The sequence below is a fragment of the Rhineura floridana genome, chromosome 9 (assembly GCF_030035675.1).
Source record: "Rhineura floridana isolate rRhiFlo1 chromosome 9, rRhiFlo1.hap2, whole genome shotgun sequence".
Lineage (NCBI taxonomy): Eukaryota > Metazoa > Chordata > Lepidosauria > Squamata > Rhineuridae > Rhineura > Rhineura floridana.
The window spans coordinates 63,931,306-63,949,960 of record NC_084488.1 but is presented as its reverse complement, the minus strand read 5'-3'; the positions used below and the strand labels follow the sequence as shown (position 1 = coordinate 63,949,960).

General features: G+C 38.0%; 1 protein-coding gene across 4 annotated transcripts in view; it reads right to left on the bottom strand.

Annotated features, from left to right (window-relative positions):
• The window catches only part of LRBA (LPS responsive beige-like anchor protein), a 654,576-nt gene that overhangs the window by 59,455 nt on the left and 576,466 nt on the right, over positions 1-18,655 (bottom strand). For 3 of the 4 annotated variants that reach the window (XM_061584671.1, XM_061584673.1, XM_061584672.1), the window contains exons 49-50: positions 5,700-5,789; positions 1,696-1,888 (exon numbers count right to left, since the gene is read on the bottom strand). In XM_061584671.1, the coding sequence (XP_061440655.1) occupies positions 1,696-1,888; positions 5,700-5,789 (283 nt within the window). The remainder of the gene's footprint in view (positions 1-1,695; positions 1,889-5,699; positions 5,790-18,655) is intronic. The other variant, XM_061584674.1, reaches the window with a different exon arrangement.

Below are 18,655 nucleotides of genomic sequence, written 5' to 3'. Positions count from 1 at the left end.
AAACATGAAAGTATATCATTACGATATAGGTACTGCTTTTTTGCACGGAGACCTACAGGAGGAGATATATATGGAGCAGCCTCCAGGGTTTGTAACCAAACCAGGGCTAGTCTGCAGGTTGCACAAATCTCTATATGGTCTTCGTCAGAGTGCACGATGTTGGAACACGAAGTTGGACGAAGTCCTAAAGTCTATGGGGTTTAGAAGATGCGTTGCGGATGCATGTGTATATGTGAAGACCAGTGGGGCTAAAACCACGTATTATTCCGTGTACGTGGATGATATCTTGTATATATTCCATGACGAAAAGGATGAGATATGCTTCCATAACAGCCTTAAACAACATGTGGATACGAAGTGTTTGGGGCCAGTGACCCATTATCTAGGAACTGACACTATACGCAGCGAAGATGGTAGCTTTATGTTGAGACAAGAGGAGAAAATAAAGCAGCTGCTAGATATGTGTGGCATGTCAGAGTGTAAACCAGTGAGTACACCCATGACTGTCTCGTTTCAGCAGGACACTAACGAGACGTTGTGTACAAATCCGGATCTATACAGACGCATTATAGGCAAGTTACAATACCTGGTGAAGGTAACACACCCTGACATTTGCAATGCAATTAGTATATTAAGCAGAAAGGTAGAAACACCAACAGAACATGACTGGCAAGGCATTAAGAGGTGCTCCGATACCTCAAGGGCACCAGCAAGAAGGGGCAAGTTATGTCTGGACAAGGAAAGGGTCGCATGGAATGTTATGTGGATGCAGACCATGTGGGTGAACTAACGAGCCGTAAGTCCACCACTGGCATTGTGATACTTCTACACGGGTCTGTAATCGACTGGTGTAGCAGAAGGCAAGCGGTAGTAGCCATATCCAGTGCAGAGGCTGAATATGTTAGTTTGTCTACCGCGTGCCTACAATGGTTTGAACACCTGACACGGGAACTGTGTATAGAAGTCGAAAAGCCGATACAGGTGTATGAAGACAATTAGGCATGCATTGGGTTGGCAACGTCAGAAGCAAACACCAAGCGCACGAAGCACATCAGTGTGAGATACCACCACATAAGAGAATGCATACAGCAAGGGTTTATCACATTGGTTTACTGCAACACGAATGACATGTTGGCAGATGTCATGACCAAGCCAATATGTGAGGAGAAATACAACAGGATGGTTATAGGGCTTGGTATGTACTGACACAAAGAAATGACTGTAAATTGTGAAACCTAACTGTAAACTGTGGATAAATGATGTCATTATGGAAAAGGTGGGAACTGTAGGCTGCTGGAAAGTCTAGTGGTCTGGTTTTCCACAAAGACAGCAAGGAAAGCCAAGGAAAGGGTTAAGGCGTTCAGAAAGCTCAAGGACAGATGTGCAGCTGACACAGAGCTTCTGTTGTCTATAAAGCCTTGAAACCGAAACCGCTTGGTGTGGGGGGTGTTAGTAGTGTTAGGAAAGTATTCTCATCTGTATTACCGTTAATGTCAGTAAAAGACTCTTAAGACTAAAGGCTAGTGTGTGTTGGTCTCTTCTCTTGGGCGATCTCTCAGGTTGGACTGGACCTCTGGGTACATGCAATTCATTACACCGCTGCCAACAAAACAATATGCCCACACCTTCACACAAAACATCAACACACCCCAACTTGCCATTTATATCTTTATTTGCTAGTATTTGCATACATACCAGGAAGGTTGTGCCACTTATTCACAGCAAACAGTCGATTAGCAGTGACAGTAATCACAGCAGGATTTGCCAAACCAGGCTGGTTGTTGGCTGCCACATGTGTAACAGGGGAGTTGGATGGAAATTTTAGGACCATGATGACATCTTGCTGAGCTTGGTCTGTGAACATCAATGGACTCTGCAGGAGGAGATACTGTTGAGTGGGCACAACAAGACCCCAACCACATGGGAAAAAGGAAAGACAGAGGAGGAAAAGGAAAGGACAGGACAAAAGAAGGAAGACCCAATTAAAACAAGCAATAGCCAATGCAAATGAATGCTGATGCAGTAATTTTTGACAGGCGTATGGAAACCATCATTTTATTAAACACCTGGATGTTTTTTCTTACTTACATTCAGAGCAAGAAAAAAATTAAGCCAGCATGTGTAGCAGGCCACCATTAGCTCCCTTAAAATGTTTCCAGTGGCCTGTGTCTTGCAAACAGTTTAGCTTTCACATCATCAGAGGTAGTGCTTTAAGAAAAGTAAACCCCAATAAAGAAATAAATAAAATCAAGCAGAGAATTTTAAAAGCTGCACCAAAGAATAAAATCCCAGGAAAGTCATAGAGAGAGAGAGAAAAAACACAAAACAAAATATGCAGTATGGGGACATACTATGTGTTTTATACCCTTGGAATTAATTTAGGAATAGCCAGTGCTTTTTCTGTGATGGTACTCACTAGTACAGAGAACCATCAACTGTTTTTTGCTGCCCATGGCAAGTATTATGTGCTGGCACCCATGGCACTTTATCAAGATATGAGTACTGGCACCTCTTTTCTTTTTTACCAAAAAGGCACTGGGAATAGCAATATGAATTACTTCCATGTTCCCTCCCCAAATAATAGTAAAAATGTGTTAAGCATGTTCTTTTGTATACCATCCCATTATATTGCAAATATTATAGCTTGGATACTAATCCAACAGAGGCTCTTGCTGGTGGAATGAAGGGGAACGGGTTTTGCCAGTTCCCCATTTCCCCAGCAGACCCTAGTGCCACCTCCTAGAGGAGATTTGTAGGGGGCAGAGGAAACCGGAGGAGGAAAGAGGATTTGGTGAAAATTGTCTGCTCTGCCTTCTACCAGCAGGAGTATCCCATAAGCAAAATTACAGATGCGAAGGCCCAGAAAAAATGGAACATTTTGGGGAAACTGGCAAAATTGAGGAAAAAAAGTTTTTCCTTGCCCCTCCCCTAATTTTTTATGTTCCCTCCCTGGAAAAAATCAGAAAAAAAACCAGTCCTCCCCCCACACACACATTTTTCCTATTTTTTTCCAGGCTTTCACATCTCTAAACAAAATTCTACTCATGGAAAATTATGATCCCAGCCTAAACCTTTCGAGTTGAAAGGAGAATAAATTAAAGATGGATGTAATGGGTTGGATGAAAGCTAAATTGGCTCCACTTATTTCTCATTGAAACAAATAGGATAAGTCATGACTAGTTTTTTCAATATAACCTATTAGTCTAAACAACTTAGTTTTGATCTAAGCCAATAACATGCACACCTTTCTAAATATGTTTTCAGAGAATATAATTTAAATTTTGCAACCTGGATGCCAGTACAACAGAACAGTTGAAGGCATAAAGCAAGTAGACTAGCAAATATAATATTTATATCAGATAACAGGATTAATATAAAGAAATTCTGATATTAAAGGGAATTTTTGCTTTCATGTTCACACAGCATTATCAAGTATAATATGTATAATAATATGGAATATGACAAAAGCATCCTTCATATTTTGTGAAGTTTTGTTGAGACAGCAATTGTGTAATGGTTATGTAAATCTCCAGACTGGATTGTCAGTGAGCTTGGTTTTAATGTTTAGTTTGCTGAGAGAAGTTCATATTTATGTGGAGTTTTTACTTCACTGTCCATTAATATTACCTGCGAATATGTCTAAGAAACTATTTCTTAACAATTAATTAGTATCTTCATGAAATTTGAATACACTGATAATGACTTTTGCCTCTTTATCATCAGGAATATTATAATACATACACACATATGTAAATGTGTATACAAGAGTGCACATTTAACATATTTTATATAGAACTAATAAAAAATTAAGTGCATTTGCATTTTTATTATCACTCCTTTTAAAAAAGTTATTAAGAGTACTTAGAAAAACATATTGCACTATGAAATCCTATTTACAGTCTTTGTATAAAGGTGTAAATAAAAACAACTAATAAGCTACCCAGACACCCTTTTGAGCAAGTGGCTAAAAGCCAATCAATATTATGAGTTAATCCTCCCTGGATGCTCATTCAATTAAAGGTGTCAGTAATGTCTCATCTGATGTGGCCTCAATTAAATCCAGTTATCTGATGGTGTGAAAACACAAGAGGATACAGCAACAGCAGCCAAACCAGACAAATAAGCAGCCTTCATGTGACTGCTAATTACTACACCTGGTGCATATTATGGCGTGTGCACTTAACACAGCCCATGGTACCTTTAATTCTTCTTCATACATACTCGACACACACATACACACACAATGAAACTTTTAGTGATTATCCCAATCATTATGGTGGCAAACATTTGATTTTGTTGTAGAAAAAGCCACTGCACCAATGCATCTGGAAATATAATGTATTTCTGTCTAGGAAAAACAACAACTGCATCTTTGCTTAAATTCTATTGGTTAAGAAATAAACAACAACAGTTGTAAGAGTACAAATGTGAATTTCAGTGCAGGACTGACTGCACATTTTACATTTCTGAAGACATTTGCAGATGTAGAATTAATTGCACATCTGCTTACCTGAAAAAGCTGTGAAGTGTAACTTAGTAACAACTATCTCACCACTATCCCATACACACACATCTGCCCTCCTCATCCCTAAGAGATCTGCATAGTCTGGATATAACTTTAGAAATGGAATGTGTGAATCAGTCTTTACCTTTGAAATTAAAAAACTAAATTAATTGTAAGAATTTGGATACTAATCCTAGGATCAACTTCTCGATTCTCAAGATACTATTTTCACTTTACATATTACTTGTAATACAATTGTGTATCTGCATAACAATGCAATGTGAGCAACCTCGAATTCAAGCAACTGATAAGGTAACTAGCAGGAACTAAGATTCAGCTTCGGTGATGTGTCATGTGCCTTTTGGTTCTTTTGCTTCCCACCAAAACCTCAAAAGACATCCCTACTCTCTCTCTGCTTTAGCCCATCTCTCTGCCTTTCCTTCACTTTCCGTAAGTACAACTCATCACTAGGGATGAATATTATTGATAGGTTTTCAAGGTCCTTATGGATGATCAGGGTAACCTTAGCATAGAAAAATTGTTAATTTGTGAATTTTTACATATTTTAGCATTTAGCACGGAGCAGCAAGACCCTATACAGAAAACCAGAGATACTATGATATAACTGAATGCCACTTGGATATTTTAAAAACACTCAGTGTGCAAACAAAGATACCTGACACTTCACAAAACCCACACCTTAGGTGAATGTCACATCCAAATGAAGACAATGAGTGACATCCAGTGGTATCAGCCTACTTGCAAAATGGGCTGCTGCTTGTGAAGTCTTCTTCCTCTGCTCATGCAACATTAGTTATTGCCTAATGGTAAAGTACCTATCGACTTTGATGTACTGATTGGACTCAGTGTCTCTGAAACCTGCTCAAAATTTGAACAACCCTCTTTTAATAGTTTCAGTTGTTGAAATGTGAATGTTATTAGAGACAAATCCACTGAATAAAAGATAGGGTTGTAGGGGAAAAACTAAGAAGGGTACAATCCAGTGGACCAGGATTGCAGTGTAAGGAGTGTGTATTTTAATGGATTTCATTCTCAACATGAACTCTCTACTCTATACTTCATAATGTGCTCATTTAAGTCAACAGAGAAAGAACATTTTAGATCACTTAAAATTATCTGTACTGGGAGGTGTGTATGTGTAAGCAATTGATAATTAACCTGGCACCTAACTTACCACCTGCATGGCAGAGCTTCTTGGAGGATGTGGCTCTATGAGTAGTTGGGAAGGAGTCTGTCCAAAACTTCGGATTTGAGCTTCAACAGCCTGGAAAAGACATAGGCAGGATTGCATGTTAAGAGGTGCTAATTACAGGCAATAGAACCATAACTGTCACCTGAAAACGTTATTCTACAATTCTGTTTTTTTTTTTTCATCTTTAAAATCAAGCCTGTGTGTGCACAGTGGGGCTTGGCACTCGTATTAAGAATGAGGTAATCTTTTTAGTACTCTAGAAGCTATTTTCATGAGAAACAGTAAAACTTCATTCTGCTCTGTGATACTAAACAGAGGCCAGCTACTACAATACAAAACCCTCCGTATGGACTCCATTTTTCTTTGCTTGCACTGGCTTCTTCTGCTTGCATCATATACTTGCAACAAAATCCAATATTTTACAGGTAATAAGAAAAAGTCAAACATCCAATTTAAGTACCTCTACCTATAGACTTGGCATTACACCAAAGGAGATAAAAAAGGGAGAAAAGGCCTTTAACCAGAATTGCTTGTATAAAATGAGAAGCAATTTACATTTAGGCTGATATTAAGTAGTATCAATAGCATAAAATGTAAGCATAAGACATAATTCATCATATACTGTGTTCAAAACAAGTTCCATTTAATATTAAAGTACTTTCTATTTGGCCATCTTAGTATAAGCACTTTAGTTTTCTGAATGGTGAAATGAAATTTAATTTAACAAATCATCATGTTGAAATGCAGAAATAAATATGGTCTGTCCTTTCTTGTCCTTGGTATCATGTGCATAGTTAGGCTGCTTAAATCCCATTGGGATTCTTAAACACCTGTTGTATGCAGGACTGCAGTCTAAAAGCTAGAAAGTGATTAATAAATTGAAACACATTGACATTTATTTTATTTTTATTTATTATTGGGTTTATATCCCACCCTTCCTCCCAGTAGGAGCCCAGGGTGGCAAACAAAAGCACTAAAACACTTTAAAACATCATAAAAACAGACTTTAAAATATATTAAAAGATAACTTCTTTAAAAACATTTTTAAAAGCTTTAAAAACAACTTTTGTTAAAACAGGAAAGGTTTAAAAACATATTAAATTATCAAGTATTCATTCTGTAAATCAGTTCTATTCAACTGGCTCTAGTACCAAAGCCAAGCCAAGCCATTTATTTTATATTTGTATCTTTTAAAGGCCTTAGATAAGTGGTGTAGGAAAAATTATCTTGCTCTTCAGCATAAAAGTCTATTATCAGGCTTCCCATCTTTGGGTCCCCAGATATCGCTGAAGTACAATTCCTATATTCTCTGACCATTGCCATGATTACTGAGGATAATTGGATTTATAGCGCAACATCTGGAGGTTCAAGAATGTAGAAGGCTGGTCTATACATAGCATAATTATAGTAAGGTTCATAGTTTTATTTTCATGATTTGTTAATATTAGGTAAATAATTGTGACCCTAATAATGACAGTTCTGATCGAATGTGGTAAGCACCTCCAAGTGAAACCAAAGGAAATGAGGGAGTGATTCTAATTAGCATCAGAAGACACATTGGGTACAAATGTAATTCTGGATCTCTTGTACTCTCCCAGCATACAAGAACAAGGACAGAAATGCATGTTCTGAAGAAGAAAGGATTGCCGCCAAAATGGCAGCCTTGGGTTGACTTCTTTCCCACTCACCATGTCAAATAAAGTGTAACTTACTCCATATCTGATACTGCTATGTCAGAGCACATAGCAGCCAATGACTCAAAGCAGGAATGGGGAAACATTAGTGTAACATGTGAACCAGGCCATTGTAATGGCATCAGGATAAGAGTAAATCAAAGTAGATTCAAGGACATGGCCTTAAGTACATGATGTAACAACCACAGTGAAGCTAAACAGATTTGTCTCTGATCAATGCCTGGATGAGAAACTGCATATGTATGTATTCTGCCTTGATATCCATCATAGAAAACAGGTGTGATATACATGTGATAAATAAATAAATAGTTACAGGGCGGTGGGAACTCAACACATGGTGGTTGTTTTTGGCAGCATCCCTGTACTCTGCAACCAGTAGTTATTATCTTTGGTCCTTAACAGAAGTACATATTTATCTTCCAAGAATTGCAGTGGAGCTGCCAAGGAGCTGGATTTGCCCATTGTTTTGCTATTTAAGCTTTTTGACTAGTGAAAAGTTTTCCCTTGCCATCATCAAACTAAAAAGTATCCCAATTAATTTGAAACATCACCTTTAGAAAGTAACATTTTTATTTATTATGTTTGCTTTGATAAAAATTGCACAATACAAAAATTGCTTTGACAAAATTGCAATCCAGTGTCTTAGTTCAATGATACTACAATATTTCAGAAATAAAAAGCCCTATTTCTGTTAGTCCTCAGTAACAACAGAACTTTGGTTCTTTCCATAATTGTACCAGATGCTTTAAAATGAGGCTATAAAATGAAACAAGCTACAGGACTCCTTTTACAATCTATTGTATGTGTGTGTGTGTTTGTTTCTATATGTGTGTGTGTGCGTATCATTTAAGAACATAAGAACATAAGAAGAGCCTGCTGGATCAGGCCAGTGGCCCATCTAGTCCAGCATCCTGTTCTCACAGTGGCCAACCAGGTGCCTGGGGGAAGCCCGCAAGCAGGACCCGAGTGCAAGAACACTCTCGCCTCCTGAGGCTTCCGGCAACTGGTTTTCAGAAGCATGCTGCCTCTGACTAGGGTGGCAGAGCACAGCCATCATGGCTAGTAGCCATTGATAGCCCTGTCCTCCATGAATTTGTCTAATCTTCTTTTAAAGCCGTCCAAGCTGGTGGCCATTACTGCATCTTTCCACATGTTAAGCTGAAAAATAAGTTAATGTGTATTGAACAAATGATTAAATATTGATCACTTGTTCTGATTGTGTGTATATATACACATACACAACTGGTTACCAGGTGTGTAGAATTACTTCTTTCTCCTCTCTTTGGCAGTAGGAAGGAGACAAGTAGACTTTTCTTGGCAGAATTCTAGTTTTTAATTTAATGTATAGTTCCAGTCTCTGAACATGTTATATATTCCACTACCCAATTTTTGAGGGGATGTGGGAGACCCAGCCTCTGGAGAAGCTATACCATCCGCCCTAGAAGCCAGCAACTTAATACTAAACATGTGGGAACAGAATTGAATTGCTCAATGAGGAGATAACTCTGTACATGCTCAAAAGCATTTCTTAAAAATCACATTACATGTTCCACGCTTTAGCCCTAGTATTATAAACAGATATTGATGGCTGAGTTTTTTTGAGCCCTGGCATAAATTAAACTCTCCTGTTTTTAACTGTGAAAAACATTAATTCAATAGTATGCAGTGCCTAACAAATAGGATTGTAAATTTCTCCAAGAGACAAGTATGAGAGAGTTTGAACATATGGATACAGTTAAGGCAAAAACAGATGCTTGTTACTTTTCTTTGCAGCACCACTCAGAAATGAAATCAAAATTGCTTCCCCTCCGTGTTTATGTCTGAAAGGACTATAAAATGGAATGGAAAGGAGGTAGAGGGAGATGCGAAAGACAAAACGAGAGAGAGAATGGAATTGTCTATGATTCCTAGTGAAAATAATTAGAGTGATTAAAGCAATCTCAAACGCAATGATTGCAAACATTACATGTGTTGAGATTTATAAAAACTTAATATTAATGAAGCTGCTTAAAGGCACTTTTATCAATCATATAAAATCACTGAGGTGTGTATTTTGGATCATCTTACATATATGAGATCAATTTATATATCTACACAGGATTCAGCTGAGTTCACATAAAAGCATATGCTGATTTTCTGTGCAACACTGTAAGTGCTATAATACTCTCAGCTTCAAGCTGACAGGCAAACCAAACTAAAATGTGTTTCTGTCAGGAGTCACAATAGGCTGCTCTAAATCCTTGTCCAGTTTTACCTGCACAACAATCACTGCAAGATAAGTTAGGCTGAGAGGCAGCGCTGAGCCTAAGCCAGTGAACATCCTTCCTGGCTGAGTGAACTTTAAATCTGGATTCCCAACAAACAACCAAAGCACTCCCCCTGCCCTTTGCACCACATCAGGGCTGATGTTCTGAAAGATATGCTTGGGAAAAGATCAAATGGAGTATTATGGTGTTGTCAAAACACACATTAGCAAATGTATAAAGTCAAGAAAACACAGTTTTCCCTTCCCTTTTTCTCTATATACTATTTATGTTCAAAATAATGATGCCTCTTTGCTTTGAAAATAATCAGTGATTTCTAGTTATTTCTTTTCCTACAGAGAGATGTTGCTTAACTGAATCAGAGAACACTGAATTTCCATTCTAATGGTGCAACTGAATGGTATACTTACGGCTATGCAGAATCACCATTCCCTTTGCAGAACCATTCATCCTCCCACAAAGAGGTTTGTGCATGTGGAATATCAGCTATTTTGGCAAGGGATAAATAAAAGTCCCAGCACTCCCCAGTGAGGGTATGCATACATTTGGATATCGTGGGTTGTTTTTTCTTTTCTTTTTAATTTTTTTTAAAAAAACAAATCAATGAAGTAGCATCATTCCCATGAGGCATTATGGCCAACATTTCAAAAAAACAGTTGGTTTGCTGAGCAAAGCCAACCTGTCACACATAGCCAAACTACAGTGTGTTCCAAAAGTTTAGTTTTTTGTGGGTGTGTCTAAGTTAAAAAGCAAATCCCTAACTGACATAAACTTTTCTAATTCTATTCCTTGTAGACTAGCCATTAAAAATGATTGATACATTCAGTTAGAAACACCAGTAGGAAATAAAATAAAGATTAGGCTGGATGGACGTTTGAACACGCTTCTGAAACCCTTATGTTCATATCTTTAGCTGCTTGGAAAACCCAACAATAATATATTTTTATATGAAGTATCTCAATTATTTAAAAAAACGTACATACACTAACAGATCTCTGTGCTATGTTTTTAGATAAAAAATACTGACTGAAAATTATTTTGAATGATACTACTTTGTGGTGCTCTTTCCATGAGGGGTGTCTGTTTGTGTGTATGTTTATGGATGTAGAGAGGATATTTCAGAAGGCTAAAGAACTATAATAACTGGTTCTCCAGAACTCTATTATACTTAAAAAATAAACTTCATGTGAGAAGGGTAAAAGAGTGCATGAAAACATATTTTTGTCCAGCCTAATTATGAGAATAGCTGTTGTGTGCAATTACGTTGCAGCTAGTGAGTAAAAACAGAAAAGTAATTACAGTTTGTAAAAACAAGGATTTATTTCCCCTTTCAGAGTCTTGCAACTCGCTCTAATCTGAGTCTGTACATTCCAGGCATTTTAAACTGAGACCTAGTGCAGTTTCAGTGCAATCTCCAATTCATGCAAACTGTCCATCTACTACTTTGTAATCCCAGCTGCCAATCTGAAATAAACCAGTTAGTCAGAGCAGACACAACCTACAGAAACAAATGTCACTCAATAATGTTCAGAGGCAGTGGGTTCATGGATAATTTCAAACAGTATCTCTGTCTGGAACACTGATGTGCTCATTGAGAACACCTAAATCTTTAGCTACTGGAAATAAGCAGATAAAGTGGAACAAGAAAAATGGGCCTGCAAATACTTCAAAGAGATGAAGAGAAAATGGCATAGGAATTCAAAGAAACTTAAAGGAAGAATGACTGAACGTAATGCATGCAAGAGTACAAATACTTTGGGAATGGAATAGATTTCATTATGAGATTAGGAACCATCACACTTATTTTCACACAGTATGAGAATATCATTCAGGATGTACTACCACATTTCACGGTTAACAATGTTGGATAGCAGGGCAGAAAAGTGCTCAGCATAATGATACCAGGTCCTGAGTTAAGTTCTACTAGTAACTAGACATTATGGAGGATAAAGGGAGAGCTCTACAAATGATTGTCAGTTTTGGCAGCGGTTGTGCTTTTTCCCTTACATCTAGTTCCCCCACCCACATTGTTAAATTAAATGGATCTTAGGATACTGAAGAAGGTAATTCTTATGCCTGCTTATATGTCAAAGTCAACTGAGTTTTGTTTTTCACAGTAAGTACAAGTTGAGCCAAGGAAATTATTATTCAGCTTTGTTCTTATTTACACGAAACTATTATTACTTAAACAGAAACAGCAAATGCTGATATTGTAAGATGAAAATGGATGGATCATCATAAAAGCAACAACACTCAGTTACTTGAAAACAAAAATATTTCCTCACCATATGGAGCTTTACAGGTGGAAAATACTTGTTTTAATTTTAAAAGTGAGACACTTCAAATGATGATAGATACAAACAAAATAATATCTCCTGAGGGTATATTTAGCCAAACAAAAATTAATTCATGGCGAAGACTGAAGGAGGTCCTTAAAAAAAATTCCAAAACACACATCCCTGAACACATTACCTTCTTGCAATGGACTTTTTTTTTACTAAGCTTCAGAGAAAGAGATCAAAGTCTAGGGCCTTGTATTGTTGACAAGCTAAACTCCAGGTGGCCCTGAAAACAATGTATTTGGTTTTGATTTTTTTAAAAAATAAATCAATCTGGTACTGTTTTATAGTATTTTAAATGCAGGTTTTCAATTAAAAGTAGACTAATCCTTAACATTTATTTAGCTTTTCACACACAGTTCCTGTGCTGTACTGTGTCAAGCAAACCATCTGGGCAGCACACTTCTGGCCAGTGATTCTTCCTACATAATCTGTTTCTACAACACTTTTGAATTGTGTCTAAATGGTAGTCTTCACTTATCTTATTTACAATGTTGAAATAAACTTCTTTGCTGTAGCATTTTGTAATCACCTTACTCAGTTTCTATAACACGCATCAAAGATTGCACTCCAAATGCATGTAAACAAGAACTGATAATAATTTAAAAGTATTTAGCAACTGTTAGATTATCCAGTAATTACAAATGTGTTTATACTTCCTGAAAGATTCACTAGCTCAGACGTCTTCATCTGATTTAGAGCTGAAATACCTGACTCCGAGCATGGATTAAAAGGAACGGGAGGTGAAACATACTTTCTTTTTGATAGTATAGAAGACCTGCTACTGCTGTTCATGAAATTGGGGTCATGTAAACTAAACATTGCTGATGCCGGTAAAATGAGAAGGCCTCCTAAACTGTAAATATTTGAAAATTTCATCTGATACTTATAAGGAGAAACTTACGTAAGACCTATCCACAGACTCTAGCCAAGTTGGAACAAATATGAACACATGGGTGCCTTTTGTGATACATCACAGGCTGTTTTCAAACTTGATTTTTTAAAATAATGACGCACATTTATGGAAAGCACATTAAAAAGTCAGAAATCATGTCCAAATGGATTATTCCTGCCGAATGCAATTAATGATTTAAGATATCCCAGTCAGTACTATTCACCATCATCATATTCCCTACAGTGTCCTAGAGGCTCAGGGCAGTTTACATTGTGTAAAAATACAGAAACATGCACACATATGGATAAAATAATCCATCGCTCAAATGCTGGCCTAAGTAAAATATCCAGTTTTGCAAAATGCTCAGGCTCAAGATCTGTCAGACCTTCTGAGGAAGGAGAGTGGCCACCAAGAACTCTGTATGTTCTTTTCAATTATATCCGATTCAGAGAAGCTAGGATTCTTCAAAGCTTAAAAGACAGACTTGTGTGAGAAAGTCCTGCGGCACCCTGTTGGGGCAAATATTTATGAACCCTATTGTAAGAATATATGGGAGTATTCAGGATTCAGGAACCATAAGGAAAGAAGCAATCTGAGTCAGGTTTGTTGTTGTTCTGTGCCTTCAAGTCGATTACAACTTATGGCGAGCCTATGAATCAGCAACCTCCAATAGCATGTTATAAACCACCGTGTTCAGTTCTTGTAAGTTCAGGTCTGTGGCTTCCTTTATGGAATCAATCCATCTCTTGTTTGGCCTTCCTCTTTTTCTACTTCCTTCTGTTTTTCCCAGCATTATTGTCTTTTCTAGTGAATCGTGTCTTCTCATTATGTATGATAACCTCAGTTTCACCATTTTAGCTTCTAATGATAGTTCTGGTTTAATTTGTTCTAACACTTGATTATTTGTCTTTTTTGCGGTCCATGGTATCTGCACAGCTCTCTTCCAACACCACATTTCAAATGAGTTGATTTTTCTCTTATCCACTTTTTTCATCATCCAACTTTCACAACCATACACAGAGATCAGGAATACCATGGTCTGAATGATTCTGACTTCAGTGTTCAGTGATATATCTTTGCATTTGAGGACCTTTTCTAGTTCTCTCATAGCTGCTCCCCCCAGTCCTAGCCTTTTGATTTCTTGGCTATTGTCTCCATTGTGGTTAATGAATGTGCCAAGGTTTTGATAATCCCTGACAAGTTCAATGTTCTCCTTGTCAACTTTAAAGTTACATAAATCTTCTGTTGTCATTACTTTAGTCTTCTTGACGTTAGCTGTAATCCTGCTTTTCTGCTTTCCTCTTTAACTTTCAACAGCATTCATTTCAAATCATTACTAGTAGTATGGTATCATCTGCATATCTTAAATTATTCACATTTCTCCCTTCATTTTTCACACCTCCTTCATCTTGGTCCAATCCCGCTTTCTGTATGATGTATCCTGCATATGGATTAACCAAACAGGGAGATATAATACACCCCTGTCTCACATCCTTTCTGACTTGGAACCAATTGGTTTCTCTGTATTATGTCCTTACAGTAGCCTCTTGTCCAGAGTATAAGTTGCGCATCAGGACAATCAGATGCTGTGGCACCCCCATTTCTTTTAAAGCATTCCATAGTTTTTTTTTTCAATAATTTTTATTCAGATTTTCATAAAACATACAAGACGAAATCATAAAACATTCAAAGACAAAAAACAAAATCAAAAATAGTTAAACAAAAAAAAAAAAAAAAAGAAAGAAAAAAAAAAACAAAAATAAAAAATAAAGAGTAAAATATTGACTTCCCATTTGTCAAAGATCAAATCAGTTATAAGTCTATAATATATAACAATCCTGTCTCTTAAGTCATATTATAAAATCACTTTCCTCCAGTAGTTATCTTACTTAATCATCAAATCTCATAAACATTACTTTATTCTTTCCACAAAAAGTCAAAGAGAGGTTTCAATTCTTTAAGAAATATATCTATCAATTTTTTTTTCCAGATAAGCATATCGATTAATCCATCTCATTACTAATTATGATAATCTTATTGTCATAACCATAGTCAAAATAAACATTTCAATTAATCCATCACATCAGAATCTGTTAGGTTCAGTAATTTCAGTAGCCATTGTTCTATTATCCCTATTAGTTCCATTTTCCATCTTCCATCTTCAGTAGTCTTGTTAAGTCCAGTAATTTCAGTATCCAATCTTCCATTATCAGTATTCCATAATAATCTTGCTGTCAAAGCCATAGTCATATAGTAAGAGTCTGATGGGAATTACCTCTATCCCAAATATTTTCTTGCCATCCATTCTGAATAGGTTGCTGAAATACTGCTGTAAAATCATATCTCTATTCTTTTTTTCAAAATACACTGGGTCATCTCTTGAAAGTTTTTCCATTGTCACATGGCTGCAGTTAATTCCATAGATTTTCTCTATATTGGGCTCCATCACATCAATCCAGTCCAGAAGATTATCCATGCCATTGATAACTTTATCTCTAGAATCTTCATTAATTTCTTCAGAGATAACATTGAGTTCCAAACAATAGATTTTATTTCTAAAGTCCATAGACTCCAAATCTTGTTCCTGTTCCACGTTTGTTCCAATCTCCGGGATCTCCTCTCTCACAGGGACCCCTGTTCCAGTCTCCAGGGTCTCCTCTCTCACAGGGACCCCTGTTCCAGTCTCCAGGGTCTCCTCTCTCACAAGGACCCCTATGTCTTTAATCTCCTGTGTCTCCAAACAATAGATTTTGTTTCTAAAGTCCATAGACTCCAAATCTTTTTCCTGTTCCACGTTTGTTCCAATCTCCGGGGTCTCCTCTCTCACAGGGACCCCTTCCAGGGTCACCTCTCTCACAGGGACCCCTATATCTTTAATCTCCTGCTTCATTTTACTCAATTCAATTTTCAGCTCCTTACAACCCTGTCGCAGGTTTTGTTTCGTTATCTCAATCTCATCCATTATTTTCTGAAACATAGTTATTTCCAGATTCTCAGCCACTTTCTTAATTGCCATTTTAAAGGAAAAATATAGGAAAACCACTTCTTATTTCAGCAACAATTGGGTTAATACTCCAAACTTGGTGACATCACAGTATAAACAGAGCAGACAGCCTTATCTCTCCATGCTTAAGTAAACAAAATGCAGTTCCCAGGATCGAAACAATTAATGGCGGTCGTCAGGAAACAGATTCGTCAAAATAAAATAGACCAAAAAGAGAGTAGTCTCAGACAATATAATATTCTTCAAAATAAAAATCTGGAATAGAAATCCCTCTTCTGTGTATATCTTTAGAATGCAAATCCAGGACAGCTTTTTGCAACAAAAACAGAGATAAGCTATTAATTAGTGAGTAGCAGAGAGAAGTTATGGCTCCCCAGTGAGATGTCAAAAACCGATCAATCTGGCAAATCTCTTTTAAACAGCAACAATTTAAGTCAAGTAAAAGAAAAATATAGAAAGAAGGGTGCTTGCCTGTTAGTGCGTTCTCTCTTAAAAGATAAGATGAACGTTCGCTTTATCAGATAGAGCTTGTTGTTGAAAATCCGTCCCACCTTCGTCGGCTGGACCTCGTCCCATAAATTAATGAGATCTGGTCGTCCCAACAAAAATAGGCTTTGAGGTTAATCTCTTCGTTTCTCCCTACCCGGGAGAAGTTTAATCAGTCAAAAAAAAAAAAAATCTGACTGATATATCTGAATAAGCTTCTTTTGAGGCAGGAGCCCGTCTCAAAAGCAGGCACAGGCTAAGTCACCCTTCCCGGAAGTCCTAAAGCATTCCATAGTTTTTCATGATCGACACAATGAAAGGCTTTGCTGTAATCTATAAAGCACAGGGTGATTTTCTTCTGAAATTCCTTGGTCCTTTCTATTATCCAATGTATGTTTGTGACATGATCTCTGGTACCTCTTCCTTTTCTAAATCCAGCTTGGACATCTGGCATTTTTTGCTCCATATATGGTAAGAGCCTTTGTTGTAGAATCTTGAGCATTACTTTACTTGCATGGGATATTAAGGCAATAGTTCAACAATTACTGCATTCCTGGGATCCCCTTTCTTTGGAATTGGGATGTATATTGAATGCTTCCAGTCTCTGGGCCAATGTTTAGTTTTCCATATTTGTTGACAATTTTTGTCAAAATTTGGACAGATTTAGTCTCAGTAACTTGTAGCAACTCTGGTGGTATGCCGTCTGTTCATAGTGATTTGTTTCTTCCAAGATTTTAAGAGCAGCTTTCACCTCACATTCTAAAATTTCTGGTTCTCCATCATACAGTTCCTCCATGAATGAATCTGTCAGCAGTCAGTGTACTGCTTCCATCTTCCTTTTATTTCATCTCAGTCAGTCAGTGTGTTCCCTGTTGATTATTCAGCATCCCTACTCTTGGTTTAAATTTCCCTTTCATTTCTCTAATGTTTTGGAATAGGGCTCTTGTTCTTCCCTTTTTGTTGTCCACTTCTATTTCTATACAATAACTATTGTAATAGTTCTCTTTGTCCCTACGTACTAGTTGCTGTATTATTGCATTTAGCGTTCTGACCATGTTTCTATCTCCTTTTGTTGTTCTTTTTTTAAGAGTTTTGTCAGTCATCCATTGAAGTTTTTCTTTTTAACTAGAAGTATTGTCTTTTTGCATTCTTCCCTGATGTCTCTGACTTCACTCCATAGTTCTTCTGATTAAAGTTTAAAGCCTCAAATCTGTTCCTTATTTGATCTTTATATTCTTCTGGGATGTTATTGTTGCCACCCATCGACAGACCCAGAGGGCTCTGACAATGGCTGGCCTTTGCAGCTATGCCAGGGAGGACCTGGCATGGCTTCAAAGCCCCCCCCCCCGATTGCGGCATGGCCATGCACACCGTGTCGTGCAGGGGACAGGGCAGGGTAGCTATTTAAGCCCTGCTCCGTCCTACCTCGGCCTCTTTCTGGCCTTGTGCGACATGGAGCAGGTTGTGGGTTACCTGGGCACCTGGTTGGGCCTTGGCTGACTGGCGGCCTGTTTTGTTGGCATGCTGGGTGGAGGAAAGAGACTGCAGTGGGGCTACACGAGCAAAAGAGTGGTGGTGTGGGCCTTTTGGAGTGGCAGCATGGATCTGGTGGCATCTTTGGGGGGCTCTTTGCGGCCCATAAGGTTTGGAGCAGGGAGTTGTTGGGCCTGGCAGCCCTATTAGGAGCCATGTGGGGGCCTTAGTGGTGGTTAGATCTGGCTGCACTATTGCCATTTTGCAGTCACCTGGGCCTTCCTTCAGCGCGGCCACCATTTTGTGGCTTAGATGCCAGCTTTACGGCTGGGGGCCTGGGCTTTACCTTTCTTTCGGCACGGCCACCTTAATGTCCTTCTGAAGTCAGGAACCTTAGTGCCTGGGCTGTCTTTCAGCATGTCCACCATTTTGCAGCCTACGTGCTTGTTTTAGGGTTGCATACTTGGGCTTTGCCCTTTTGCGGTGGCCATTTTGGGTATAGCCGCCATTTCAGGGGGGCTTGAATGTGGCCACCATATTGGGGCCTTGTGTGTTGCACTCATCTTGCAGCATTGTGGGTGGCAGCCATTTTGGGAAAGTCAACTTTGAAGGTGGCCATTTTGGGAAGGTCATTGGGGAGGCAGCCATGTTGGGAGGGTAAATCTTGAGGGTGGCCATTTTGGGAAGGTCGTCTGAGGGCAGCCATTTTTGGAAGGTCATTCAGTGGTTGGCCATTTTATGACAGTCTTTTGAAAGGTGGCTATTTGGAGTAGGTCTTTTGAA